General features: G+C 45.5%; 2 protein-coding genes across 2 annotated transcripts in view; both read right to left on the reverse strand.

Moving 5' to 3' along the window:
- The window catches only part of LOC119389627 (retinol dehydrogenase 13), a 39,182-nt gene extending 34,534 nt beyond the window's left edge, over positions 1 to 4,648 (reverse strand). The window contains exon 1 of the mRNA XM_037656981.2: positions 4,259 to 4,648. Coding sequence (XP_037512909.1) covers positions 4,259 to 4,412 — 154 coding nt within the window. The 5' untranslated portion in view covers positions 4,413 to 4,648. The remainder of the gene's footprint in view (positions 1 to 4,258) is intronic.
- A 605-nt stretch (positions 4,649 to 5,253) lies between these two features.
- On the reverse strand, positions 5,254 to 27,027 carry LOC119389628 (protein NipSnap). The gene is made up of 9 exons (XM_037656982.2): positions 26,885 to 27,027; positions 26,069 to 26,211; positions 25,933 to 25,978; positions 25,331 to 25,422; positions 22,403 to 22,614; positions 21,099 to 21,130; positions 12,686 to 12,774; positions 7,249 to 7,332; positions 5,254 to 5,957 (listed from the first exon to the last, which is right to left on the reverse strand). Exons 1-9 carry the CDS (start codon positions 26,953 to 26,955, stop codon positions 5,893 to 5,895), a joined length of 834 nt encoding a protein of 277 aa, XP_037512910.1. The 5' UTR covers positions 26,956 to 27,027; the 3' UTR covers positions 5,254 to 5,892.
- Positions 27,028 to 27,772: the final 745 nt, after the last annotated feature.

Raw genomic sequence — 27,772 nt, forward strand, 5'->3', positions numbered from 1 at the left:
GAAAAATGCCTTGAATATTTTAACTGTAACTGTCTCGGGGGCCTGAGCCTGTTCAGCTGGCCAGCCTTGCTGATATTATGCGCTGAAAAAAATAACACGAACTGCTGTCCAGGTGGTGCGCAGGCAAGCATTTTCTTGCATAACTTTGGGGTTTTCGCGTTTTGAATGTAGTACAAGCAGCCAGGCGGTTATGGTCGTGAAGAGAGATTCCAGAGGGCGAAGCACAGAACTTATCGATATCCCGAAGGCAATTCGCACTACATTCTATTCCCTTATCCGTCCAGGACACGCCCCTGATGCTTTGAACAGGTGATTTAATAATTTTTCACGAGTAAAGGCGAACATGTGCGACTTTAGGCTAATTTAATATTTAATTACTCTTCACTTACATGATCACTATCTATAGAATTCCCGAACGATCCTTGGTGATGTGCGACTTTAAACAAATTAGATAGTTAATGCTCTATAATTATGCTAGGACTATCGACATATTAAAAAAAAGTATGTCATCCTATCCATCCTGAATTTCTTTAAATGGAGTTTGCAGAGCCTTAGAATAAAATAATAATTCGTGGCGTTTTACGTGCCAAAACCACGATGGGATTATGAGGCACGCCTTAGTGGAGGGCTCCGGAAATTTAGACCACTTGCGGTTCTTTTTGTCTGTCTGTTCTATCAGTATCTGTTGTGTTATCCGCTATGTGTTTCATGTGTATCTGCTTTATGTGTATCTGTTATATATGTTTAATATGTATCTGTGTTCTGGCGAATACACCCATTGGTAATCAGCGCTCGCGTTCATCATTTCGCTTCCTCAGACCTCAGTACCTGTATTTCCGCACTACAGTGCTTCGCGCTTCTCACCTTCACCATGAAATTTGGAGCAGTTAAAGTCTATAATACAAATATGTGGAGAGCTGTTTCAAAGGTTCATTTTCTTAGCGCAATAAATTGTTGATGATTTTCGCCCACACTCAGCTCACTGTTCCTTTTTCTTTCTTTTTTTATTATTGGCGAGTTGGTTGAACAAACGAAGATCTAATAATAATAATTGTTGGGGTTTAATGTTTCAAAACTACGATATGATTACGAGGGACGCCGTAGTGGAGGGCTCCGGAAGTTTCGATCATCTGGTGTTCTCTGTAATGTGCACCTAAATCCAAGTACATGGACCTCCAGCATTTTCGCTTCCATCGAAAATACGGCCGCCGCGGCCGGGATTCGATCCTGCGACCTTCGGGTCAGCACTCGAGCACCATAACCACTAGACCACGGTGGCGGGTCAAGCGAAGAGACCCAAGATGAGGGGGAGGAAGAAGGCAAAAAAGCCCCGTGTACGGAGATTTTTATGTCGACCTTAAAAGAACCTCAGGTGATCAAAAGTGAACCGCGAATACCTCCACCAATCATGTCTTGATTTTGGCATTTTAAGTGGCCGAATTTAATTTAAACGTGTGGATTGTCCCAAAATGTGTTGCTTATAATATTGCGGCGGATTTAGAAAACGCAGCGTATGTATACAACCACGTGTTATCTGCTCTACATGTGCCCTGCTTATGTCTGCAAGCTCGCACACCGGCGTCGGCGGTGCCGTGGACGCTGCTTTGGAGCCCTAGCTCGTTCCGGGACCGAGCCGACCCGAAATAGACCCCCTGCACCGACGGAAAGCTGAAACTTAAACCCACCAGCTCACTGCTGCTAAATGTGTCCGCCCGCGGACTCCCACCCGTACTACCGGACGGTCCCGTGGTATCCAGGCGCCACACACACACTTGGGACGAGAATCGGCTCTGAGAAAAGCGTCGTGCTCTCTTACAAACATCCACACACACACACACACACACACACCCTGAACCGGGGTCGAACAAACACCGGCACAAAACAAGCGGTCAAGGCCACTCGTTTTTGACACCCATGCAAGAGCTCACTTCTGGTGGATTTCGCGGTTCTTTGCAACCCAGACGACAGATCGTTGTCGCTACGGCGAACTAGAATACCGTCGCCGCATCTTCGACGATTACTTTCGCGTTGGTTAGGTGTCGACACCGAACAGGACGGTAGGCGTGGAAACCCGGATGCAAGGGAGAAGTCACGACAGTACAAACGCCATCTTTTATTGTCTTTTACCACGTGTATAACCTCTTTTATCATGCATCATCGAACAGTGGTGTACAGGGTCGTCCGCATATAAGGTAAACACCTCATTAGTATTCAAGGATTCATAAAAGCTGATGCTTCGTACATACAGGAAAAATTATTATTGTGCTTTTTGACACCATAATTACACGTCATGTAACCAACATTTTCCTTGTGACGTAGAATAAACGTTGTAGTTTTACCGGCTTCAATACATGAGGTGTTCACTTTACAGGGTCGACCCCGTACCTCTCCCTACGCCTTCCTTCTCAGGGATGACACCGGCACCCCTCCCGCTAATTTTATCAGGACACGTTAGACAGAGAATTCTCCCTATAAATACCCCCCTTCCCCACCCACAAATTTTGGTGACATTCTCCCCCCACCCCTTCCCCTTTTCCCATATCTACAGCACAGGGTAAACCTTCGGCGTCCGAGCCACCGGAAAATGCATCACAGCCTGTAACAATAGAAACGTTCTGTACCTCGAGAATAATGTTGAAACGTCTGGTATGCACGAAGAACAGATTCGAACCAAGCTAACTCGAACTAATAGTCCGTTCGAAAGGTCGTGAACGTATACAGACTATGACGCTTCGGGGTTTGGCCTCACGCTAAGGTACACGAAAGATTTTGGAATGCGTAACTAAGAAGGAAATTCGAGTATACTTCCAGCCCTAAGCTTTCAGCGTCAAGTCTTCCCCGCCCTCCCTCTTTTCCTTGAAGTAAGCGAATGTCAAAAAATATTTTTCGTCTACAAAATCGTATACAGTCTGTAGCAATGTGGGAACTGATGTGAGAACGCATAAATGCGTACTAAATATTCGAAGCCGATTCTGGTCCAAAAATGTTACGAGGTGAGGTATGCCCCTCACCCAATTGTGCGCAAATACGCGCTACGCTCTTGGCAGCAATATACAGCAAGCCCTCGTTACAACGAAGTCATATCGAGACAAGAAATGTGCTTCGTTTATAAGCGATATCTCGCTAAAGCAGATAGGCTCTGATAACGTCGCAGCAAGATTTCTAGTCCAACAATGGCGAAGGCTGTAATTCATGTCGATCAGCCATGGACAGTCAATAGCAGGGGCATGACAATGCAAAAATTCTGTGGACGCACGGTGAGAAGCTGTCCCGTCTGTCGTTTGCATTCACCTGACACAGGCAGGCTCAAGGCCGCCTTTTAGTGTAGTTACCTAGGCAACGCCCGAATTACAGAGATGTGAAAAACGGTACCACTTTGTACTAAGCAAATACCGGAGTCCCCTGAATAATTCGTTGCGAGATGTGATCAGGACTCAAAAACATCGAATAAACCGATATAGCGTATGAAGCGATTTCGTTATAACGAAAGGAGTTCGATAATTTTTTCGTTACAACGAGAGGAGTTCGATAATTTCGCGTTTTACATTCTTGAAACATTCGTGAGCAAGCGAATTGTTCACTAACACTTTTTTTAAAAAGTTAATTGAAGGTGGCGATTGTTTAGGTTCCAATTTAGAAGTAAAGCCCAATCAAAGATGCCGTTTATTTTTTCTCTGTCCATTCCAAACTCCAGCAACCTTATACATGTCATTGGCGCAGTCACATTCGAATGATGTTGAATGACAGTGCAGTCATTGTAAGGTAGACTTGTTTTCACCGACAGTATATCACTTTAACGAAATAAGATGGCGCAATCGCTCTATATTCTCTCCCAAGGATGCTCCGACTGCAAATGCCTGCTCATACGATACACTGTCCGTAAGTAAACATAACACAAATGCAACCGCTTCGGTCATTAACAACTTATGCAGAAAGTTTTCGTGTAGACTAGGAAGAAATGGCGGATTTTTACGCTCGAATGTTGTAACTATAGAGACTCTGTTAAGGAAACACTTGTAAAGTTAGGTCAGCACTATTTTCCCTTACAATAAATGGTTAACGTTTTCAAACTAGTGGATATCGGCCACGCATTTATTATTTTTTTTGTCGAGCATCGGTAAAGAATTTTTTTTTCACGTATCTGCAATTTGCGTATATTTTTCGTTGTTTACAAAAGCTGTCTCAGTTACTCTTCGCCACGCACAGTTACGCACGAAATCCGAGATGTCACGCTCTAGGGACTTCCAGTAAGACTTACCTGTCACAACAATGGTTTTTCCTTCAAGGGAGTCGTCGTTGTGGAAGAATTCGGTCCTTCGAATGATGTGCTTGGCCAAACAGAGCAGTCCCACGAGTAGAGAGCACGGAAACAGCAAATAGAATGCGTACTCGGAAAGCGTTCCTTCCATCATCTTGAAGCCGTTAGCACCGCTACTTTAGGTGAGAAGAAAAAACTGCGCCACGGGACAAGCTTCCTCCCAGGTACGAAAAAGAGGCGAACAGTAGCAACAAAAGAGGAGAGAATCCACACTTCTAAGTCGTGCACAGAAAAAAAAAAAGTCACAAATGCCGCTTTGCAGCAAATGCGACAAACCACGGCCGCGAAACGCGTCGTCTGCTGCGGACAGAAGACCGCAACGTCGTCTGCTCCCGATGAAGGAGGAGGATTAAGCGAACTTCGAGGAAAGTCCGTTAGAGGTCGCCTCCCTCGCGACTAGCAAAACAAAAACCTGGGACGGAGCCATTGGCGGTGTTCTTCGCACGTAATTCTGTGCCGCCCACTCCCAAAACCGGGCGTCAGGCAGGATCCACCTTCCTCCCATTCTACGTGGGTGCGGGGTGTATATATAGAGGCAGAATGCCGCGTGTGTATAAACTACGGCCGGCGCTCCACACCCTACCAGCGCGCCCCGCCTCGCAGCGACGCCATCTTTGTTTCTTTCGTCTAAAACGCGCTTCCACCAAGCACACTTGCAGCGAAGTAATGCAGACCCTGAGCTCCCTTGCCAAGATCTAAACGGCCTTTAAACGCGCCCTCCATAGCTCGGGAGGCCTAACGCTCGCTATTTATCTAAAACTTGCATCACTGGAACTAAAATTGCCCGGGGCGCGACTTTGCAACATCAAGCTTGCGCAGAAACACGCCAATGAAGATGAAATTAAAAGCAGTGCAAGCCACCTGACAAACCGTTAAACTGAACGTTCTGTCGTCATAATTTAAAGGGATATGCAAAATAAAACACGAAGTCACAATAACGATGCATCAGTCGTCTGCAGGGCAGTTTATTTATAAACTAACACTGTATATCTCTACACAATATTTACAAAAACACTCTGTCCCAGCAGCCTTCATTTTTTTTTCTTTCTTTGCTCTTTGATTCAACAAACACTAGTCGGTGCCGAGCCTTTGCAGCGGAGCAAAATTTATAACGTTGCACAAGTACAGCAGTTACACAACGCTATCCCAAGTTGGTAACATAATAAAAATATACATACGCATTTTCTCATTAGCGTGTAGCGCAAATGCACAATCCCACTGCCCTAAACAACAGACTTTTTCACAGAGTCAAAAAGAAACTCCGGCCAACAAGTTCCGCAGAATACACCAATAAGGCATTTCCTCTAGCTTGCAACTTAAACGAGGATAAAGTGGGCTTAGAGAGAAGGGTAGCTAAAATAAGTAAATGAAAAAAAAAGAGAGCGGGTGTATAATTGCGTCGATGCTTCGCATTTGATGCCTTAAGACAGCAAAAGGCTTCCCAAAACATGAAGTGGGAATAAAAATAGAGGAATCGTATTTAAAAAAAATCGCAACAATTATCGGGTGAAGTCCTATTCCATTTCTAGTCCTGCAGTCTTCTTCCGCACCTCGATCCAGCCTAGGCTTTCTTTCTACTTCAGTGGCGAGAAATCTGTGGGCCGCATCCATCTTGACCGCATCTCTCTAATCAGAGGAACTGGAATTGGACAGAAAAGTGAGAGGAAAGACATGAGGCAGTTGAAGTTAGAAGCTTAGTCAAATGCAAATGCATTAAGTGTACATGTGTTTATGCATGTCTAACAAGTGGACGTATAGTTTTTCGTCTGCACTCCCCTTCTATGTGGTGCTACTAATAAAACTCAAAAGACCTGTTAAATACTGTTAAATATTTTGATAACATAAATCACTCCAAACCACCACGTCCTACACCTTCCAGGCGATGGAGGCGAAAATGGTTGTGGCCCGTGTAGTTAGATTTAGGTGTACGTTAAAGAACCCCAAGTGGTCTAAATTTCCAGAGCCTTCTACTACAGCGTCCCTCATAATCATGTCATGGTTTTGGGATGCAAAACCCCAACAATTACTATTATATATATTTTCTATATAGTATGTTTGCTTGACTCAATGACATTAAAGGATACGCACAACAACCTTCCCCCCCTCCTTTCATTTTTGCAGATTCCTGGCTTTTTTGACATATGCCAATTACTACAGCTCCATGCTATTTATTGTGAGAGAATAAAGATGCGACATGCTTTTAACTTTCTTCTGTCATGCAAGGAAGAAAACACAAACCTTTGCTAAGGGACTTTTTTCAACTATGGGCTTTTACATGCCTAAATCAAGAGTTTGAAAGAATCCCATCTGATCAAATGGAAGATCATTGTAGGAAGTTGAAATTGAATACCAACCACGAATAAAAACAAAACAAACAAAGATGTTTCGGTTCCCACCCAGGAACCTTGTTCACAATCTTGTAAACAAGGCTCCGGTGTAAACAAGGTTCCCATGTGGGAACCGAAATGTCTGTTATTTTAATTCATGGTTGGTGTTCCATTTCAACTGTTGTGGGATTCTATGAGAACAATTCTGACATCAGTACCAATGCAATGTGGGGAGATTGGGATGTTTTTGCTAACAAAACCACATTCTGAATTGAAGGAGCAATACTGTTTAGTAGCAAAACAAAGTCTCTACAAGGTGCGTCGATAAACATAGCGATATTTTAACTATTGTTTCCCAAGACACTTATATTCACACTGGGAAGTGCGCCCACCTCAAAAAAGTCCCTTAAAAATTGTACTTTACCACCAAACCATGTGAGATGAAAAGTGGCTTGGCATGGTGACATATCAGTCAAGTATACTTATCAAGGGGTGGCCTATTGCAGCTAGAGACAAATATCATTCTGTCGTGATATTTCTTATGCCCGCTATAAATCTCCACAATATACATATCAACAATGTCCTATCATCAAGGTGCCTCACCTGTGTAAGCAACACACTCATCCCAACCAGGTTTCCTCCAGTTATCCTCACGGATATCCTTCCGAGCCTGGAGGTCCTTATATGCTGGAAAAACGAGTTGCGAGGTAGTCGGATACTTGCACAGTGAAAAGTTTCTATGCTGCATTTAGATGGACCACCAGAACAGTGCAGTGAACAATGCTTTGAAATCATGTGCAAAAAGACTGTGGGTGCGAATCACTTTTGTATAAGCCTGTAAGCAAAAGAAAGGTTCATGAAAAAAAAAAAAAAAATTGGCACAAGGTAGCAAAAGCGCAAATGAACTCACAATTTGAGCTGTCGAATTGCTCTCATCCTACTACTAGGCCTAACATACCGCCCTTCGCAGATACTGTATTTATGCGAATAGGCTGATAGTTTAAAAAATAAAATATCCATGTACCAAGCTCTAGAGCCAACTTAGATTCGAGGATTTAGAAAAACACACCTTTATGATCAAAACTGAGAAAAATATGGCACATTGCTAACGGTGCCAAGAAAAACATATTGTGGCAGCTAGTGGCCGCACCAGTAAATAAGGAGTGCTGCCAGTTACCATGACCACCAGAGTAATGACATGGAGATGTATTCACTGATCACCCATGCCGTTGCGGCTCGTTATATGCCTGCCAGTTCAAAGAGCACCCAGCACCTCGAAATGTGGCCAGCATCATGCTCTACCACTATATATACGTACAGTATTCTGCATTTTCTGTTACAGACGACGCCAGTCAATGATTTAAATTTCGGCATGAGTGTAGTGATGGCCGGAAACATGATAGCAGCCAATGACGAAGGTGCAAGTGCAACTGATCACCAACAATCCGATCGCACTAAGCGTCCAACTATCTGTTAGGCAGCGCATGTGGCATAGTGTCTTTGTAAGCCTACTGCATGACTTTAACAGTCAACAACCTAAATGTGCCCGCCGCCGTTCATTTCAGCCATGTGCAGGACACCTCAAGTGCAAAAACAAGCATAGCTGTCCCGACACTGACACAAGATAAGCACCCCAGCAGGTACCACATTTCAGAGGAGCCGAGTCTGTTTGCACTCAGCAGAGATCGCATTACGAATGCACACACGCGCACAGGAGAAAACTGGATGAGTCCTCTGCTTTACCATCATGTGTAGCATTTCCTTTTTTTTTTTTAAATTACTGTTCCGCTCAGCCTACATTTCAGGCACCTTTTCTTTTTGTGGTTTTAGACTTTAGGGGGTCGGCTTAGATTTGAGTAAATGCAGTATATAGTATTAACGCAATAGCATTAAAGATCTCGTTCCGCAGAAATTCCGGTGTCGGTGTCATTGGTTGTGAGCGAAAAATCAAGAGGCGAATAAAATTAATAATAAAAATCTTAGGTTCGAGTGAGAATCCAACCTGGGCCTTCTGAATGGCAAGCAGGTATTCAACCACAGAGCCCTGCCATTGTGTGAAACTACTTAGGAAAAAGAAAAAAAACACCATATGAATGTGATGTAGTGGGAGGAGTCTCCTTGAAGCATGTAATATTGCATGGCAGAAGCGTAGAATCATGCCAGGCATCAAAACATGTGGATTGTGCAATGAGTGGGTGTTTTAAAGGCCCACCCATTACAAAGCATTCAGACATAGTTAATCATCATCATGAGCAAAAGCATCAACAAAGTGAGCAGCTGTGTAGGTTCGCGTGTTGCCTTACGGACGCATAATGGGCCCTTCACTGATTGGCAAAAGGAAAAATTATGGCATAGTGGGCACTTCAAAACTGTCATTGCAGTAGGCATTCTAGGATAGTTTGAAATTGCCAATGTTCCGCATGCAGACGTTCCTTTCCTTGCGATACGGTTGAGGCATCCACCGAGAATCGAAGCCAGGCTACCAATTGAGAAGGCGATGCGCACAGGGCGTGTTGCGTTGTGTTCTACTCTTGAAGGTGAAGCTCAAGCGTCCTCCAAGCTTTTTTTTTGCTAAATGATATGCTATTTCTCACGTTTTATTTCTAGAACATATGAACGAACTTCTACTGTGGTCCATATTCGAAAATGCGAATACATACAGTTCAACCTTAAGAATTCTGTAACACTGGCAATTCACAACATTATACCAAAACTTCACTAAACTGAAAGTGAATTTTATATGCTGAGTTCCATACTCATCGAGGGATTCTTTTTAACGTGGTTTTAAAGTGCTGCAAAAATGTTGGAATAATGCAACAGTATGAAAAAAATCTATTTAAATTTTCCCATGAATATTCAAATTTTGTTCAACCAGTGATCCGGCAACCACAACTTGATGCCGCACTGATGAATTCCTCTGCACAGCTGCTTTACATCAAGAGTAAGGCCGAAAGAAACGCAGGTCCAACGCACCGTGGAAGCAAAACTATTTTGCCCATTCTGTCGCTGTGACTTGTAATTAGAACTTCACATTCTGCCCAAAGTGGTGCAATGCCAGTGTTCTCATGTTCATCTACACAAACCACTTGTTCTCCACTCAGTCTCATGAACATGGAACATCGATGATTGTTGCCCACAACAACTGGAAAGCTTTACTCTCAATTCCATGAAAGCAAGGCGACAACTTGAATTGCGGCAAGTAACTGCAAGCAGCTAAAAAAAAATCGGTCCACTACTTTGAAACTTGTTGCAGCAAGGCACTAACCGAAAAAAAAAAAAAAAAATTGGGGCAGCTACGCAGTAGTGGTGCGAAGATTGAAGAAGCAGCGTAGCTGGCGGCGCTGCCCTCCTCCTTTCCTCCTCCTCGCCCTCGCTTTCCTTTACCAACAATTTCTATACTAACTATACAAGACTATGCTATGCTTCACTCTCTCACTTCCTCCTTTCCCTCTTTCTCACCATCACTTCTCTTTACCACCCCTTGCTATACTATACAATACTATACTATCATATACTATACTATATATACGGCTATGCTTGCTCTCTCATCTTCTCTTTTTTGTGTCTGTTTCTTTCTATCAATTTCTCTCTGTTTATTTCTTTCTCTGTGTCTCTATCTTTTTTTTCTCTTTCTTACCTTTCCTTCGAGGCACATCATAGTGCGGTTAGGGTAAGCATGACCAAGCATTTCCTAGAACTGGTGGGTTAGTGATCAGTTATTCAATGGCCATCAATTGATTATCACAACGTATCGGTCATGCATTTTTTGGGTCAGTCTAAGCTCATCAAAGCATTCTCTACATTTATTGGTTCTTAATCGATTATCAATTAGCTATTTATTAGCTATCAGTTGGTTATCACAAGGTATCAGTCATGCATTTGGGTCAAGCTAAGGTCATCCAAGCATTTTCTAGAATTTATTGGTTAGTGATCGATTATCATTTACCTATTGATTGGTTATCGATTGACTACCACTAAGCTTTGACCATGTATTTGGGCCATACTAAGCACATTCAAGCATTTTTTACGATTTGTAATTTATCAATTAGTTATTGATTGGCTATCAATTGGCTAAAGCTTAATTACTGGTCGGCTATCACTAGGCTTTGGCCATGTATTTCGACCATGCTAAGCACATACAAGCATTTTCTAGAATTTAGTGGTTATAGATCGATTATCGATCACCTATTGAGTGGTTATCGACTGGCTATCACTAGGCATCAATAGCTCTGCTAGGAGCTGCTTCGTACATATCCGCTTCCAGTGGCACATACCCGCCGAGTTCTTGCATATGCCGGACGCATAATGAAAAGCTTAAACACCTCTGCTGTTTAAAAATCTATGCAGCTCCACTACTGTGAAACCTGGGGAAGTGGGTAGCATGGTCACGCAGCAATTCCCATTCGTAGAGTTCCCACTGTTCCATCTACCAAACCGTCGATGACGTTAATGTTTGAGGTAAGCATGTAGGGCTTCCCGGGCACGAGTAAAATCTTGTAAGGGAGATTCACAATCTCAGTGTCCAACATGCGCCCTATTTTTTGCTGTGCTTTATCGGCTTCCTGCTTGTTATGGCAGTTGAGATATGTGTCGTCTGCAGCGAGTTCAGTCAGGTTGTTTCCCCTTTCAGATGGAGCGATCAAGCGCCGACGAAGTGCAAGTGGGAGGTGCAATCATGCACTCTACAAGGCGGTGACGCCCTCTCTTGCGTGGTGCAGGAGTCAACCGCATGTGTCCGAAGCATTTTTAGCAATTTTAAGTTAATTATTGCGATTACTTCGATTACTGCTGTTAGTTATATTATTTTAATCCTTGTTTGTTTGTTTTAACCCGGTTTTGAGCACTGCTAGCCATGTTTAAGGCCTGTATTCGGCGCTTTATTGTGAGTGTGATCATGTCACATGAGATCTATGGATGGACGACAAGGCGGGCCTCTAAAGTGCTATGCACTTAAAAACTTTCATTTGTAGCAAAAGTGCCAGTTAGTTCCAATTGCTTTCACTGAGAATGTATCCTATTATTCATAGAGTCTGCAATAACTTCTTTCAAGTTCATGACCATGGATGGTGAGCTTTATGATATCCTCAAACAAGTGGCAACGTTTTGTTCAGCGAAAGCTGTTATGAGATCACAGCAACAGCCAATTTTGGTGGCACAGCTGTCTGCCACAGCCACCGCCAGGTGTTAACTGCTTGCACGCACAATGAGAAAAGAATATCCATGATTGAGCAGGATCTGAACCTAGGCCCTCTAGCGTGGGAGTCAAGTATACTACAACAGAGCATGCCGGCTTTCCGTCTGAACCGCTCCGGACGCAAGCATTCAGGTTCCCCCTAGTACAGAGCTGCACACGCATATCTAGAATGCTGGAGCCCTTCCGGACTGCATAAATAGCATCTACTGAGAACGTGTGGTTTGAGATAGCCCAAATTTATGCACACACTGCCACTATTGACGAATGATCACATGTGAGCTATCTCAAACCAGGCGTAGTCGGCAGGGGTTGCCAGTGCAGTCTAGAACACGCCGCTCTAGCATCTAGACAAGCGTGCTGAGCTTTGTACCCCAACTGCTGTTGGAAAGGCTCTACTCTGCTGAGGCAGTTGGGCAGCTGCTCTGTTGTGTGGCGTACAATTTGAAGTATGTGTTCATACACGGCACAGGCAGTGTGAAATGCACAACTACACTGGCTGTGGAAAATGAAATATGATGTGCTTATGGTACTTGCACACCTGCTATTCGCCTGATGTTTGAATGATGTAGGTTATGGCTCATAACAGGATATATACAAGCATCATCCAAGATCTTCAGTCGAGACTGAATCAAAAAAAAGAAAAAAGAACTGGAATTAATTTCACAGTGGTCTGCTCTTTCGAAATGTTCTGCAGTTGTTAAAAAAAGAACTTTACTTACACATTATACAACACAATATTAACAAAGTTAAACTGGTCAAATTGCAAATAAAAATGCATGAAACCACTCCACAGCAACTTTGCAGGCAAGTGTGCAGTAGTACGTCAAGTATCAGCAGTGCACTCACTCCAGATATGGTGGACCATGTAGAGCTGGCCAATCTGTGAGAAGAAGCCGGCCACAGCATTGGCTCTTCTGAAGGTGATGCCTCGAGCCCTGTGGAGAGGGTAAGTAGCCAGCAATGGTTAAACCCAATTATTCGTCCACAACACAGTTTTCTTTCAGTACTCTCTGGAGATTAAAGAAACAGCGGGGACTGGGCTTCATTGGCCCCTTGAAGTTGCATCTGAGGCAAGTTTCAAGAGTGCTCACATGAGATTCCCCCGAAAGAAACGTGCACTGGCACGAGAACCAGCGACAGTTTCTATTTCTTCAAAACAGTTTCCCTGTCTAGCCACCAGTATTCTCGCGGCAGCAAAAGAGGAGAGAAACCACTCGGAGCATGCAATAACTACTTGGTAGCTCCACTTATTTATTTGTTTGTTTATAATACCCTCAAGGCCAAGTGGCATTAAAGGGACACTAAAGGCAAATATTAAGTCGACGTTGATTGTTGAAATATCCAGAAACCTTGTAGTGCTTGTTTCGTGCCAAGGAAATGCTTATTTTGAAAGAAAATCACGTTTCAGTGGTCCGCATGGCGTTGGCACACTTCAAATCACCTGCCTTTACTGCCCGGCTGCCGACGCTACGGTTTCTTGCGCAACAGCAGCCATCAACTTTGCCAAGACGCAGCCACGGGCCACTCCGAAACTGTACAGTTCACTGTAACGCAGATTAGCTTGGCCAGCAGCAGCAGTGGAGAATCATCAGCATGAAAATAGCGAGAGCCAAGCGCACACAGCAGTACGCGATACCGAAACTACCACCGAGACGTGCAGCTCTGTGAAAACGGAACTTTTGAACCCCTTGCGCCATTCTCCATGGCAACCCCAAGAGGTTCTTTTTTCCATGAATCAAACAGAAACGAACAAGCAGCATTTTATTACGTCTTGTGATGCAGGGGCGTAGCCAGAAATTTTTTTCGGGGGGGGGGGGTTCAACCATACTTTATGTATGTTCGTGCGTGTGTTTGTATGTGTGCGTGTATATATACGCAGGTAAAACTGAAAAATTTCGGGGGGGGGGGGGGTTGAACCCCCCCCAACACCCCCCCTTGGCTACGCCCCTGTTGTGATGCATGGAAGGTTCTTTTTTTTTATTGCAACTAGTTTGATTACTAGTGGTTAATTGTACTCAAGATTGGGATAATTTCCAAAATGCCCCACTCGTGGTGCATGTCATGTCCTACATTCACCTTAATGTCTCGATTAGTAGAACACTGCTGTTGATGATAGTGACGTTTTAGACGTTCTCACACATTGACCTTTCACTCTGACATAAATTGTTATTTGCCTTTAGTGTCCCTTTAAAGAGGGGAGTGGTTGCAGTAAATGAAGTACACAGAACAAAATACAGTCGAACCCACTTATAACGATACCAGATACACTCAAACACGCATATATCGAACTCGAAGGGAATTGAGAATTAGTTCGATATATGAAAAATTCGATATAAGAAAATACAGGGAACCGGGCTGTCCAAATGCGACAGCCCGGTTCCCTCCATGTCACCACAAAAACGGCGAATCAAGCCGAACACTGCCGCCACTTCAGTGGTGCAGTACGCGCGTGTAGCCGCCTCCTCGTTTGGACGATCTTCATCACCACTTGAGCTGTCGGCCTGGGCATCCTGGGTCCCTACGACCGCAGCTGCCTGAACATTGCAGTCCGCTTCCACGAAGTCGTCCGCAGACACTTCGGGTGAAATGGCAGCCGGGAAGAGGGACGACAACTCACGAAACGCGGCGTCTATGCACTCATCGTCATTGTCTTCACCAGTTTCCGCAAGTTCAGCCATCACGAAGCCTGCCTTCCGGAAGCAGTTGGCCACTGTGTCCGTCTTCACATCTCACCAGGTGCCCGTCACCATTTGAATGGCACCAAGCAGGTCAACCTTCAGCTTGGTGCCCATGCGGAGGCTGACCAGCAGCCTATCAAGGAGTCGCCTCCTGTAGCCCACCTTGAAGGACTTGATGATGCCCTGGTCGAGCAGTTGCAGCTTTGCTGTCGTGTTGGCCAGGCCCGTAACTAGGAGGGGGGGGGTGTTGAGGAGGTTCTGACCCACCCCGAAATTTTTCTGATGCTTTAACTTTTCGGGTGATACTAAAATATTTACACGCCTTCACAGCGACCACCAGCTGCCAAAGTTACACTGCAACTTTCCTGGCATTACTTCCCTCTTCTTCCTTTCCTCAAACCTACCCTTTTACCAGAACACCTCAGCACGCCCTCCCCCGCATGCGCACCTGCCCTATTTGTAAAGCTTTGCACTTCGCCCTCGCGTTCCTTCGAGTCTCTTTTTTTTTTCGTCTTTCACTCCATTGCAGCTCTTTTATTGATTCCAGATGCTTTCCTTGTGCATTGCCGCTGGAGAAGTTATCCATCTGTGCGGACCGCACGTGTCGGTTTTGGGTTCCTACGAAAAGCGCGTCTCCTTCTGTGAAGGTAAACAGTTCGATAGCAACGGCAACACCAACACGACGTGCGCAAGTTTGCCAGGGAACGAAACCCCTAAGCGGAACAACTCAGCGGTGCATTCCGAGGACGCAGGCTGCAGGATAAACTTTTCACAAACTGCAGTTCTCGCCACCGAAACAAATCACCGAAGATGACATCTACTGAAAGACTGGCATATCCGAGCAACTTCGAACAACCTTAACCACTCGCAAGGAAATCTACCTCTTCTGTACGCTATTCGCAACTTTCACGTACCGTGGCGCTGCCGAGCGGTGGCCGCCGGAAGCTCTGTTGAGATTATTGAAATGTTGAACCCGCTGGAGTCAGCAAATGTTGCCACTTGTTTTGTCTCGTTTAGGGTCGTTTTGCAACGATGTGCACGGTCTCGATATTAGCTTGACACTTTTGGTTCCTCAATGTGAACGGAAAATAAAAAGAAAAAGGCAACAGATTTTGCCGCGGGCCTCAATGCTCACAGCGCACAGTGGTAGGCAAAGCAAAAGCCTCCCCTTCAGATTAGTGCCTCAAAAAGCCGTGAGTGGTTAAGCGGGTCAAACTTCGCAAGCAAATAAACAAGGCCCATGAATGTATGCAGAATACCATTTTGTGTCCGAGCTCTATATACCTACTACCTCATATCACCTTTCTCGGGCTTCGTTCCTCTGTTCGACACAGTCGCTGTGCAGACAGTACCAGAACTGATTAGGAATGCGTTCCGCCTCTAGAATATAATGAAAAGCCCGGTTTCAAAGCGTCCATCGCTTGAAGTGCCTCCGTGGCTGTGAAGAGCCTTCACATCTCCAGCACTGTTTTTTCAGTATTACTTGCTAATGGCGCTGTTTTTTCGTCCCTGTCCATACGTTACTTATTGCACTTTTCAAACTCCGAAAGCGTAGGATGATAACAGGAATGTCACATCTTAAACGTAAAAATTGCCCCTTGCCGCTGGTTTCATTCGCTGCTTGTCGAACTATTGTGGCATTCCGCTGTTCTTTTTTCCTCTTTGGTCTCGAAGGGCAACACTTTTTTTTTTTTCGTTTACTTACATTACTTCGTGCTTTGAAGTGAGCTGAGCAAGCTACGCGGCAGAATGCAATGCAAGTAAAAATTAGATAAAGCACGTCTCCGAGAATGTCTCTGATATTACTGAGAGATCTTTACTGAGACTCCTACAATCATATTGTGCTAACAACAAAGCGGGGGTTGCAACGTGACGAGTGTGTTTGCTTTATTTACAATTGTGTGCATATTTATCTTCGTAATGAGGTTCCAGTCACGTACCCGACATTCCTTTACTTATTACAATATGTCACCGCAACCCTGCTTTCACACAAAAATCGGAGTGCAACCGAAGCCCAAAGAACTGAACTTTTCGCCAAACGTGTACATTCCTAAACCGTCTGCAGCGGGCTGATAATCTCAATGACCGCCATGTTGGATGTACAGTCGCGCCACCTATAGGCCGTGAAAGTAGCGAATATGCACCTCCCTACAAAGCGCACAAAGCGAGGAGACAGCCGGCACACAATCCGGCACCAGCGGTCAACTTTCACAGGAGAGAAAAAACGCCGCTAAGCTGGGCTGCACGCGGGAGTACAGAGGCTGACGTCACAGCCTACACAGTGCATTTTTGGGGGGTCACGGCTATTTAATTAAACCGTCTGTGAAAAGGTGACTTTTTCACAGGAAAGTAGCAACACCTCCTTTCTGGACTGCACCACGGGAGTGCAAATGTCTCGGCAGTGCATTCTTGGGGGGTCACGTCTATTAAGGGGAGTATGGAGTGCCCATGGAGTCTTCTGTGAAAAGGTCTTTAAGTAGCGTTAATCCAGTTTGCTGCAGCGGGAGTACAATAATGGGCTTGCATGCGCACCAGCTGTAGCGGCGTTCAGAAAGCACATGCGCCACGCGGGAGCCGGCGCGTTCATCACACTTCTACATTCTAGCCGCTGTAAAGCGGATAAGAGAAGAAAAAAACATCGCCCGTCGTTCACGCCAGGCAGTTGAGGCAGTCGCAAACGTCTCTTTGGAGCCACTGGCCACTTCTGTGTGCGTGCACAGGATTGCGGCAGCAAATTGAAAAGACGCTCTGCAACAACGAAGCAAAGGAGTCTTGCGTCTTAATTCAAGAAAGTTCGAACCGATGAAGCGGGCGGAGAGGAACCGCCTCCTTCGAAGGATAAAACTTCGCCTTCCTCAGCACTGGTGGAAAGCCAAGCGCATTGGAACTTCTGTAGCGACTCAGGAGAACGCACCGGTTTATGTGAATCACCTGAGAACGAACAAAAGCAGGACACCCATGCGCCGCCGGGAAATGATGGTGGCCGCAGTGCAACTCCAAGTGACCTTTGTTCTACAGTCAACGCTGTGCAAAGTGACGCCTTTACCACTGGACAATACCCAAGGAAGGTGAGTGGCATGGCACCTACACATTCTGGTTCGCCTCCCCTCTGTGCAACGAGAGCGAATATTTTCGACTTGGGGCTGTGTGTCTCAAAAAGCAATAATGTAGATGACCCAGAGACGACGGAGAAGCTGCTGCTCAATCCGTGGACCCCTTCGGCTAACTATGATTATCCAGCCACAGGGAAAAGAAATCTGAAGTTCCAACCTCACTGGGTAGACCGTTACCCATGGCTTGTTTATTCAGAGAAGCTTCAAGGAGCATTACGCAAATATTGCGTAGTCTTCGCAAGCGAGTGTGCAGGAAAAGGGGAGCACCAGCGCTTGGGCTGTTTTGTAACTAAGGAGTTCACGCATTCAGCAGTTACCACGCCATGTCAACAACGCTATCGGAGAACTCTTTAGCAGTCTGGTCCCGCTCATAGCATGACATCTTAACAAAACTTGACCACGGCCTTAAAAAGCAGGCGGAAGAAAACTGCAAGAACTTGCTGCCAATAATAGAAACAATCCTTTTCTGTGGCAGGCAAGAAGTACCGCTTCGCGGCACAGACGGCTCTGGTCCGATAAATATGTCTGAAGTGCTGCCATTGAAAAATGATGGAAATTTCCGCGCACTGCTTAGGATGAGAGCAAAATGTGGAGATGCCACCTTGAGAACTCACATGGAAACACCTCCGGCGAATGCGCTGTACACCAAAAATTCAAAATGAGTTGATCACCCTCTGTGGTAAAATCATACAAAGAAAGATAGTTGAAACGTCAACGCATTCACCCTTCACTAGGTGGAGCCACTGTCCCAGCTTGGGCACGTAAGCGCTATCCCGCTAAACTAAAACACGCTTTCTGCAACCAACGTTTGCGGCACGGTAACGCTATTCTCTTAACCCCCGCTATCACGCTAACGCTAAACTATAGCTGTCTACTGTCTCTGCTTACGTACGGAACGACCTAACCTGCTGCCATTCCTGTCGCCGACTTCGCGCTGGCGACGCTGGAGTGGCAGCTTGTAACACATACATACCGTTTTTGTACCACGGTTACATTGTGTTACTTCATCAGGAGCCATTGGTCGCGGTGTCCCCGGCTTTGGTGGTGCTATTGTCCAAACTTATATTTCTTGCTTTAACCAGAATTTGAGGTTAACATACCAATTTCTTCATTTGGGTACAAATAATTGAAAAGTACCATCGAATTATTACAAGTAAGCGATGTATTGATTTATTCACGAAAATAAGCCACTATAAACCTTAAGAAATGGCAGCCGTTCTATACACAAACTCCCCCTCCGAAAAAAATTCCTGGGTACGTCCCTGGTGTTGGCCGACAGAAACTTCAGCTCGATGTTTTTGAGCTCGCAGGTGAGCACGCACGCAAAAGAGAAATGCTGTGGTATGCGACAACTCACGGAAGTGAACTCCGCCAAGAAAGCGCTCGCGATCAGTCGCGATGGCTACCCGGGCTACCTACGAGGGCAGCAGTGATGTACGAAAGGCGCGAGCTGTGGTTGGCTGAGCAAATACGAAAGGCGGGGGCTGTGGTTGCCTGATCAAAACTCACAAAACAGCAAACAAAAAAAAAGAAAGAAAAGGCAAAAGGAGGAGGCCGCCGGCTCTTTCATTCCTGCTCACTGAGCCGACGGTAACATGGAGAAAGCATGAGAAAGAGAGAGAGAGAAAAAAAAGAAAGTTGGAGAATGCCCAACAGGAGTACAGTCTGAGCCCTCTCGCCCTCACGTTTTTCGAGCGTTTCAGGTGTCGGCTGAGGCATGGTGCCGCGAAGGTCAAGGGGTGCAGCGAGTGCCGAAGCGCACCTTCCACCTCGCGTGGCGTTCAATATATCCGATGGCGGGTAAAAATACCGTTCTATATAAACGTGCGAATTTCTATACCTTTACAAAGGATTTTCAAGGGGATAATTTACGAGTTCGATATAGCCGAAAATTCGATATATGTGGGTTCGATATATCCGTGTTCAATTGTATAACGATGTATCGGTTATAACGACCATATTTCGGTGCACTTAGATTTTTTTATGCTACCTATTGAATTAGCGTCCACACATAGCGAACATTTTTCAAAGCCTCCTACTTTTACAACGAAAACTTCAGACACTGTCGCGGTAAAAATATGGTGCATACAAAACGAAAAAAAAAAAATGTTAGAACAGGCTTTCTAATGCATGAGCGAGGCGTGCGTTAGTGTGTGCCTCGCTACGGTTTATGCACGACGGAGGTATCCTAGATCGGCAAGCATGACACCCAGATTTCTTAGGCTCCGAGCAAGGTGGCTCACTTTCCAGGCACTTCTTCAGTGGCGCAATGGCAGTGAGAAAAAAAAATAGGAGGCAGCATGAAGCCTTGCGCTCAGCTTTCGCACGGAAACCTTTTAAAAAAACTGATTATGACTTATCGCCGACAACATTATTATCAATCATCTGCAGCAATCTGCTTGGCTGCGCGTGTGGCATAAACTGCGCAAATTGATGGCCTTACAAGTACGCCATGCTGCCGTTCGCAAGTCCACTGCCGCAGCGTCGCGCAAGACCGCTAAGGGCACGTCACTTTGCAGAAACAAAAGTAGCTTGCTGGTGTTGAGCGGCGCAGGCACCAAGAAACGTCGATGCACTGACAGCGAGCAATGTCCTGCATGTTCTATTAGGCGACAAGCCAAGTGCGCCGCGCCTCGTCATGCAGAACTGCCACAGCATCACGGAGACGTAGAGTGCACGTTGCTTGCAAAATGTTTGTCTTCGCCGCATCCGTGCACGATCAGGAGTGAAGCAGGCACGAAGAATGCAAAAACACACGCATACAGTATACTGCAGCAAGCAGCCCGGCAGTGACAGCGTGAGCTGAGTAGGCGACGCGCTGCACTCAACTAGACAGAAGACAATCGGCTTCACGTGGCGGTACCGCGCTTTAGTTTTAGTGAAACGGTGTCAGTTCTTTGCAAAGGCGGTTTAATTCACTCGTGAGCACAGTGCGGAAAGGCTTAACTTGGCTCCGGATGGGTTGTTAGCACTTTATAAAAATACGCAGAAAAAGAAAAACCGGCTGGGTTGTAAGTGCTCGTTTTTAAAGGCGAGTCCATATACAGCAAACTACTGATATAATGACCACTTTTCGTGGCACTTTCGGGTTCATTATACACGGGTTTGACTGCAGTGCAGTGATTTCAGGTAACACAATATTTCTCGAGATTATACAAACGTGTAGTTAATTCAAGCAAATAAACAAACAAGTGCAGTGAGTACAGGTAACATAATTCTCCTGGTTACACAATATTAGCTAGTGTTTGGCAGAAAAGCTTGCTGTCAGTGATGGTTGGAAAATGATGGTTGAAGATGAAGGATTTCAAGAATGTTTACGGCAAGAGATTCGTGAGGTAATGGATAGCAATCGTAAGGTCATTCTACAATAACTCAGAAAGGTGTTGCAGGGGCCCTTCAACTCTGCAGATTTAACCGCATCAACAATGAAAAGAAAGAAAGGATGGGAGGGATGTGCTCAACACTTACCAATTGTTGCCCCACTCGATCATGGTTCCTGGCTGGAATGGAAACGAAGCCATTAACATTAGCAGTGCTACAATGCATGCGATAAGGAAGGGTACCTGAAGGGAGGACGCTAGACAGAATTGTAGAATGGGTTGGCGCCATGCAGTAAGATACAGAGGAGCGGCGACTCCCTTGCCTCATAACGCAATAGCTTGGGACAGACCATGAAACACGGGCACAGGAGTTTAGCTCATTCCTTTGCTCTCTTTCCTTTCCACGCTAGATAAGTTTTTGTTATCTACCGTGCAGAAGCAAGCGTAGGCCGACAAGCTATTCGTAGATTCGTGCAACTGGTGCCTGGGCCAGTCTTCATGCCACTGTTGTGGTTGATCATCGTGCTGCACCGTCACAAGTGCTCTGGGCAAAACAACTTTCAGCACTCGTTTGCAGCAGCGTTCAAGAGGCCTACCAGTGACATTCTCCATGACGAATAAATTAACTGCGTGGTGGGACGCGAGTTTTGGAGTTTTTCAATGGATGGTGCAGCAGTGACGACAGCAGTGTGACCAAATTTTTTCACATGACCGGAAACTGCAGCATACGTGCACAAACTATACGATTGGTCTCTGCTGGTGACAAGTTGAATTGTCACGCAAAAAGCCTGTGTCTTCACTTCGGAAACTGGAATGTCGAGAACGTGTTAGCAAGGCCAATATGGCCTTGGCATCAAAGCTCTTGAAGAGGGCTGGCTTGACGATGACTGAGCACGTGTAGTCAGTCCAGTGACGATTAATTTTCGTTACATGGAATGCGCCCACACTTTTTTTTAATGTATGATTTTGGGGGGTAAACTTACATTCGAGCCTACTTACAATCGTGTAAATACAGTAGTGGCATTAGAACATCTTGAAATATATTTAGCCCAATCAGCACTCTGGTCTTAGGCACAGTTGCCACAAACGGGCAGCAGAGGAACGTAAATTTCATACAGAACTGTTCGATGTGCCTATGCCCTTCACTGCAGAGCAGCAGACAAAGCATGCTAGGCAAGCATTGTGGCAAGTCAAGGCTTTCCACGTTCCAGTGCAGCATTCTAGATTTCCTCTATGTCATCAGACTGCAATGTTCGAGGGTAGTATTACTGAAGAGAACCAGTTGTTGTCAAATTCAGCATTAACTTTGCTTTTAACTCTTAAATTGTTGTTCATCAATCACGCATCCCGGCCGCAACCACTTCAGAACCTTTGGACCCTTGCGAGCTTTGGAACAGACACAGTTTTAATAAAAGCTACCAAAGACAAATGGGAGACTGACAATGGTCTCACCTTGAGGACATAGGAGCGTATCTCGTACATGCCCCCATGATGCTTCGGCTCTGGGTTGCCCCAGAAGCTGAAGGGCAGCATGTACTGGTTCTGGCGTGCCCTCAGGTACTTGGACTCATCCCTCTGAAGCTTAACAAGGTCGTCGTCTGTATTGCACAGGTCGATCGAACTGTGAGCCGACCGCCAGCCCTGCTTGAAGCGCCAGATGTGTACTGGGGGGAGAAGAGATGACAGAAGAGCATGGGGTAGCATGGTGAGAATGCGACACAATGTAGAAAGATATGACATCACAATCAAAAGTGGTTTGGACGCCTATCCTGGCTTTCGGAAACAACTTCAACAAGAACTGTGGAAACTTCTTTGTGCTACGGTACATTCTAGCAATGTACTAATTTCAAGCTCTGGAATAACTTAGTTTGTGGGGCTTACATGCCAAAACCAGTATATGGTGAGGCACATTGTTGTGGGAGATTATGGATAATCCAAATTATAGATTATGGATAATCAATCCATAATCTCCAGCGCTCAGTGATGCTCGGCCGATGACAAGACTCGGCTAAGTTTGATGTCTTATACTTCCATTGGACAATTATCGCACAAATTGACGTTTACGAGCAGCTTGGCGCAGCACTTCCACCCCTGTGGATTATTTTTGACAAGCTGGGGTTGTTTAATGCGCACCTAAATGTAAGTACATGGCCATTTGTGCTTTTTGCTTCTCATCAAAACGTAGCTTCCAGGATTGAAAATTGAACCCCTACACCTTCATGCTTAGCAGCACAAGTAATAATCAAGGCAGGTTGGAATAACTTCAACTGCCGGATAGCTTTCAACGTCCATCTAAATCTAAGCACATGCACGTTGTGCACTGCAATGGTTCTGCCACTGCTGCTGGGAACTGAACTTGTAATTTCATGCTCAGCAACAAAATGTGATATCCACAGAATCAATGCAACAGACAAGTCAATCCTTAAAACATGCGGCTGGACTACTCGAAGTACAGCAACATTAGTGTTACAGCAAGCATTTCCAGTTTGCTCTTCGTGCTTGTAGTACAGTATTTAACGTCACGTGAAAGGATTAAATGTTTTAACAAAACCAGGTGGTCAATAGGGCTAGTGATAGGGTTGGTGATTCATTACCTTAGGTTTACAGCACAGATTTCAACAAGGATGACGTGTGCAGAGAGTTGGTAGTCAGCACTTGTCTCTGCAAACCCAAGTTCTACTCTTCAAGATTGTACCAGGGCCTTCCAATGCTTTTCTTCTGGCCATGAAAGTCCCACCAAAGTTTCATATAGGGACGAAATCTACCACCAGAGGTGCCACTGCAAGCAGATGAGCACCAATTTGCCACGCTTGAAAAGGTTACTGCACCTTCGCGTGGGTTTTAACCATCAAAGACATTTCACCCACATCTTTTTAAGCAAAAGCCTTATATGACTCATTGTTTGGTCGACCTTGAAAAAATGTGTCGGCGTCTACGCGAATGGTACAAAAAGTCATGCAACCTCTCCAGATTGGCTCGAGGAGTACAAGCTGCGTGCTCATTTTGTCCATTTTGTCCTGCGTGGTCATTTTGTCCTTGCCGAGGCAATAAAGAAGAGACGTAACAGTTGAAATTAAAAGGATTCATCTGTGAACTTGCCTTGCGTATGTATATAAATGAACTCCAAAACTTGCCATATTTGTTCTAATGCACTATCATAGCATGCAGAACAACTGGTGATGTCAACAAAAGACTGAAAACAATGCCAACAATTACACTTTCATGGATGACTAATAGCTTTCACCCTACGTCATCTTAAGGCGAAACCCCACGTGCTTGAAAATACACGCTACAGCGACGAGCGACGTGACATAGATCGCCTTTGCGCAAGAGGTCGCTTGCATGGGCAAACCCAATTCCCGCGACGGCTTCGGCGAGCAATCTCCACTGTTGCTGGCATGAGGGCGTTTACTCGTACCAAAAGTGGCGCGTTGTCAGTGGTATGCAATGTAAAATACGATGTTTTGCTGCATAATAGTACATAAAATGTTTATCACTGTCTTACAGTATTTTTCTTCGATCCCATCACTGCTGCTATGTGAAGCCAAGCCGCGTCACAGATGGCGCGGGACCTGTAGTTCCTGTCCATGAGGTCCCATAACGCACGTTCGCGTTCAACAACGTCAACGTTGCGCTCGTTGCTGTTGGCCATGTTGATGAACATTGTTGTTGGTGCGCGTAGAAAAGCAAGTGGCAACAGCTAGCAGTACGTCACTGATGTACATCCTGTTCCAGTGTTTTGCTATTGGCTGCTTGAGCACAGCACTTTAGAGCGATGGATTCCAAATCTGAAAAACCGAGCGATCGCGCGATATTGACCACGCGACACATCGCGCGAACGGCCCGTTTTGTCACTCATAGCATCGCTTGTCGCTGTCGCGTGCATTTTTGCGCATATGGAGCTTGGCCTTTAGTTAAGGGACCCCAAGAATTTTTTTCACTGTTTGTGCTTATAAAACATGGCAGTTATGAGTGTTGGCCAAATAATATAGAACGCAAGTTGTTAACCAGCTCATGTCATGGATGGATGGATGGATTCTATGAACGTCCCCTTTATAATGTCTATAGTGTTTATTGGAGTCTATTATAGCGTCTATAATGCTTACAGTGTCTGCTTCTGGCTACAAAATGTCACGGCGCAGCAATTGCAGGCTCTATATGAAGCTCTTCCATTGCATTACGCAGGAGTTTCATGACCAGGAGAAATGTATTGAAGGACCCTGATCGTACCAATGCATAGGATTTCCATCAAAATCAACAGTGCATTTTGAGAAGCGGCAACCTTTCTGAGGACTGTTTATTCTTGTTGATGCACAAATGCCGAGACTCAAGTGCAAACGAGGAAGTGAATGAAATATGATAAGGAGAAGGAGTACACACGGTACTGGTCCTGATCTCCGATCACCACTTGCCAGCTGCCAATCAGCTCACAATCGGATGCCTTGCTCTGGAGGAGTTGGCAGTAGTTCTCACTGCAAAAAAAAAAAAAAAAAAAAAAAAAAAAAGACAGATTTAGTTGTTAAACAACACTAGTCAGATTTGAGCGTCATGGTCGATAACCAACCTGAAGTACATAAAATGTAGCATTAAATTGTTGCAGGCAATGTCCCACAAGAAATTGTGAAAATGATCATGTTATTGAATGTTGTTCCCTTGAAATTTAATACGACTAAATATTTGTTATGTCTTTCCTTAATTCATAACAGAAGCATTGTAAGCAGAATTATAACATTAATACCTCTAGCGAGCAGTCATTCATGTACAATTACAACCTGACTACCGAGCTACAAAATTCAATAAGGTTTCCTGAGAAAGCCCAATTCAATAATTTTACTGCACATAGCTACTCTAGGCAGGGCACCCTAAGCTGACAAACACATCCCGTTTCCACGTGTAGCATATATAATAATTCCTCTGTTCTTGATAAAATTGGCTGGCGCGCACGACAAAACAAAAAGACGATGTCCCGGAAAAGTACTCACTATCCTTTCAGATACGGTTGTACTCCGTCCGGCTTGACATCGTGAACTGCGTGAGTGAACAAAAACGACGTAAACAAACAAGAATGGGAGTGACGAACGAATACCAGCAAATGATAACGGGGAGTCTCTTACTTACTCTGCAATTCGTAAACGATCTCGGTGTCAGACAGGAGCCGGGAGTGGGAATCCTTGCCGGGCTCGATTTTCCGCACGTGCAGCAGCTTGCTCAGCCATCCTTCGGAGCTGTTTACTTGCCGGCACGCACTCGTACTCAGTGCCCTGAAGAGACAACAAAAGCTTCCGTCGGTGCCAAGCGTGAATACAAATCAAGAGTGCCAGCTGAAGAGAGTGCGCAGACGAAATAAGTAACGCTTTTAGTGAAGCTGAACATCAAAAGAGAAACCGTGATGCTAGTCGCCCGTGTCGCCACCTCAGCGGTGCACAACGAACGAGCGGATCGCATTTCTTCTGCAAAACATGGGGCAGCTGCCATTTTAAACGGGAAATGTAGGCTAGTAATGGCACCGATAAGCGTTACATTTCTGAGCAAGTTGGGTAAACGTAACGGCCTTGTAAGCGACCGTTTACCCCACTCCGGATTCTCCGCCGGCTGGTTACGTTAGACGTGTTAACGAACCCTCCAGTTGATTACGTCGCTGTAGTTTTATTAAGCCATCCACGGTCTCCGCGCAGCGGCGTTTTTTGATAAAACAGGGCTTCTTTTCGCCGCCGGGTGGGCTAACTCAACGATTTAAACCCTGGCTGCGGCGACAGCACCATGGAAATCGCAGGTAGGTCACCTCTGCCGCGGCACACACCGCACCTCCATTCAGGGGTGAGAGGAAAATACACCGCCGCCATACTTCGTTGCGGTGACAACAGCGAGTCTAGAGCTAGCTCTGTAGGCCGCTTCGCGCTAGCGCTGTCCAAAGCAAACCCGTCGCTTTCCTACCTTGCAATATGGGATCCTAGCGAGAGCGACGAAGGCGCTAGAAAACACTTGATTCGGCACAGACTCGCCATCTTCCCATACTCGGCCGCCCAAAAGTTCTCGCGAAGTCTCGCCGCAAAGGACGGGCGAGAGGGTGAAGGCGACGCCAGTTGCCTGGTAACCGAGTTACGTCACAGCGTCCCGTCGCGGTCCCGTTATCTGCTGACGGCGGCTCTTCGGCTTCCGCGTTTCCGGATTCGAACGCACGGAAAAAGCAGCGTGAACAGTAGTTTATGGCGCCATTTTAGAACGCGCTAAAAGTGCACGCTTGTTACGGGTTTCGTAACACGTCGAATGTGTCAGTTTTCCGCAAATTAGGCGCGCAAACACGATTGATAACGCCTGCGTGAACTACGCGAGCGTACTGATAACGTTTCTGTCACTTTCAAAATATCTGGAATACATATATAACTACCCTCTTACACAATGTTTTTCGGGGCCTGTAATAACATACTTTCACATCAATTAATATCTCAGTGGAAAGGTACCTGTCTTAACGATCAAGTTTGGTTGGGTTTCGGCACCCAAAGGCGGCAAGTTATTCTTTTTACCCACTTTGGGTTCCTTTTAATAATTTATACATAAATTAATAGCTACACCTCACATTTATTGACATTATTTAGTCAATTCCATTAAATATTTGAAGGCTAATATATAGCGCGCTATACAGCGGCTCAACATGAAACCGTTCGCAAGGCTTGAAACGCACTTTGCACGATGAAACGGCCTCAAAGGCACCGATAAAAGCCGGGATCGTCCTGCCTGGAATACAGTTGCGCGGCGCTACCGACCAAGCACACCGCGAGGGTCAATGACCTGCGGACAATTGCTCAGCCAGATCACGCGCCA

This window comes from Rhipicephalus sanguineus, chromosome 4 (genome assembly GCF_013339695.2).
Source record: "Rhipicephalus sanguineus isolate Rsan-2018 chromosome 4, BIME_Rsan_1.4, whole genome shotgun sequence".
NCBI classification, from domain to species: domain Eukaryota; kingdom Metazoa; phylum Arthropoda; class Arachnida; order Ixodida; family Ixodidae; genus Rhipicephalus; species Rhipicephalus sanguineus.

Bases quoted from the DNA above. Each gene is read 5' to 3' on its own strand.
- LOC119389628 (XM_037656982.2), bottom strand. From the start codon at position 26,955: ATGGCGAGTCTGTGCCGAATCAAGTGTTTTCTAGCGCCTTCGTCGCTC. The intron at 25,423-25,932 runs GTGAGTACTTTT...TTTTTTTTGCAG, and splicing joins CAACCGTATCTGAAAGGATA to TGAGAACTACTGCCAACTCC. The intron at 7,333-12,685 runs GTGAGTGCACTG...TCGTTTTTCCAG, and splicing joins CATGGTCCACCATATCTGGA to CATATAAGGACCTCCAGGCT.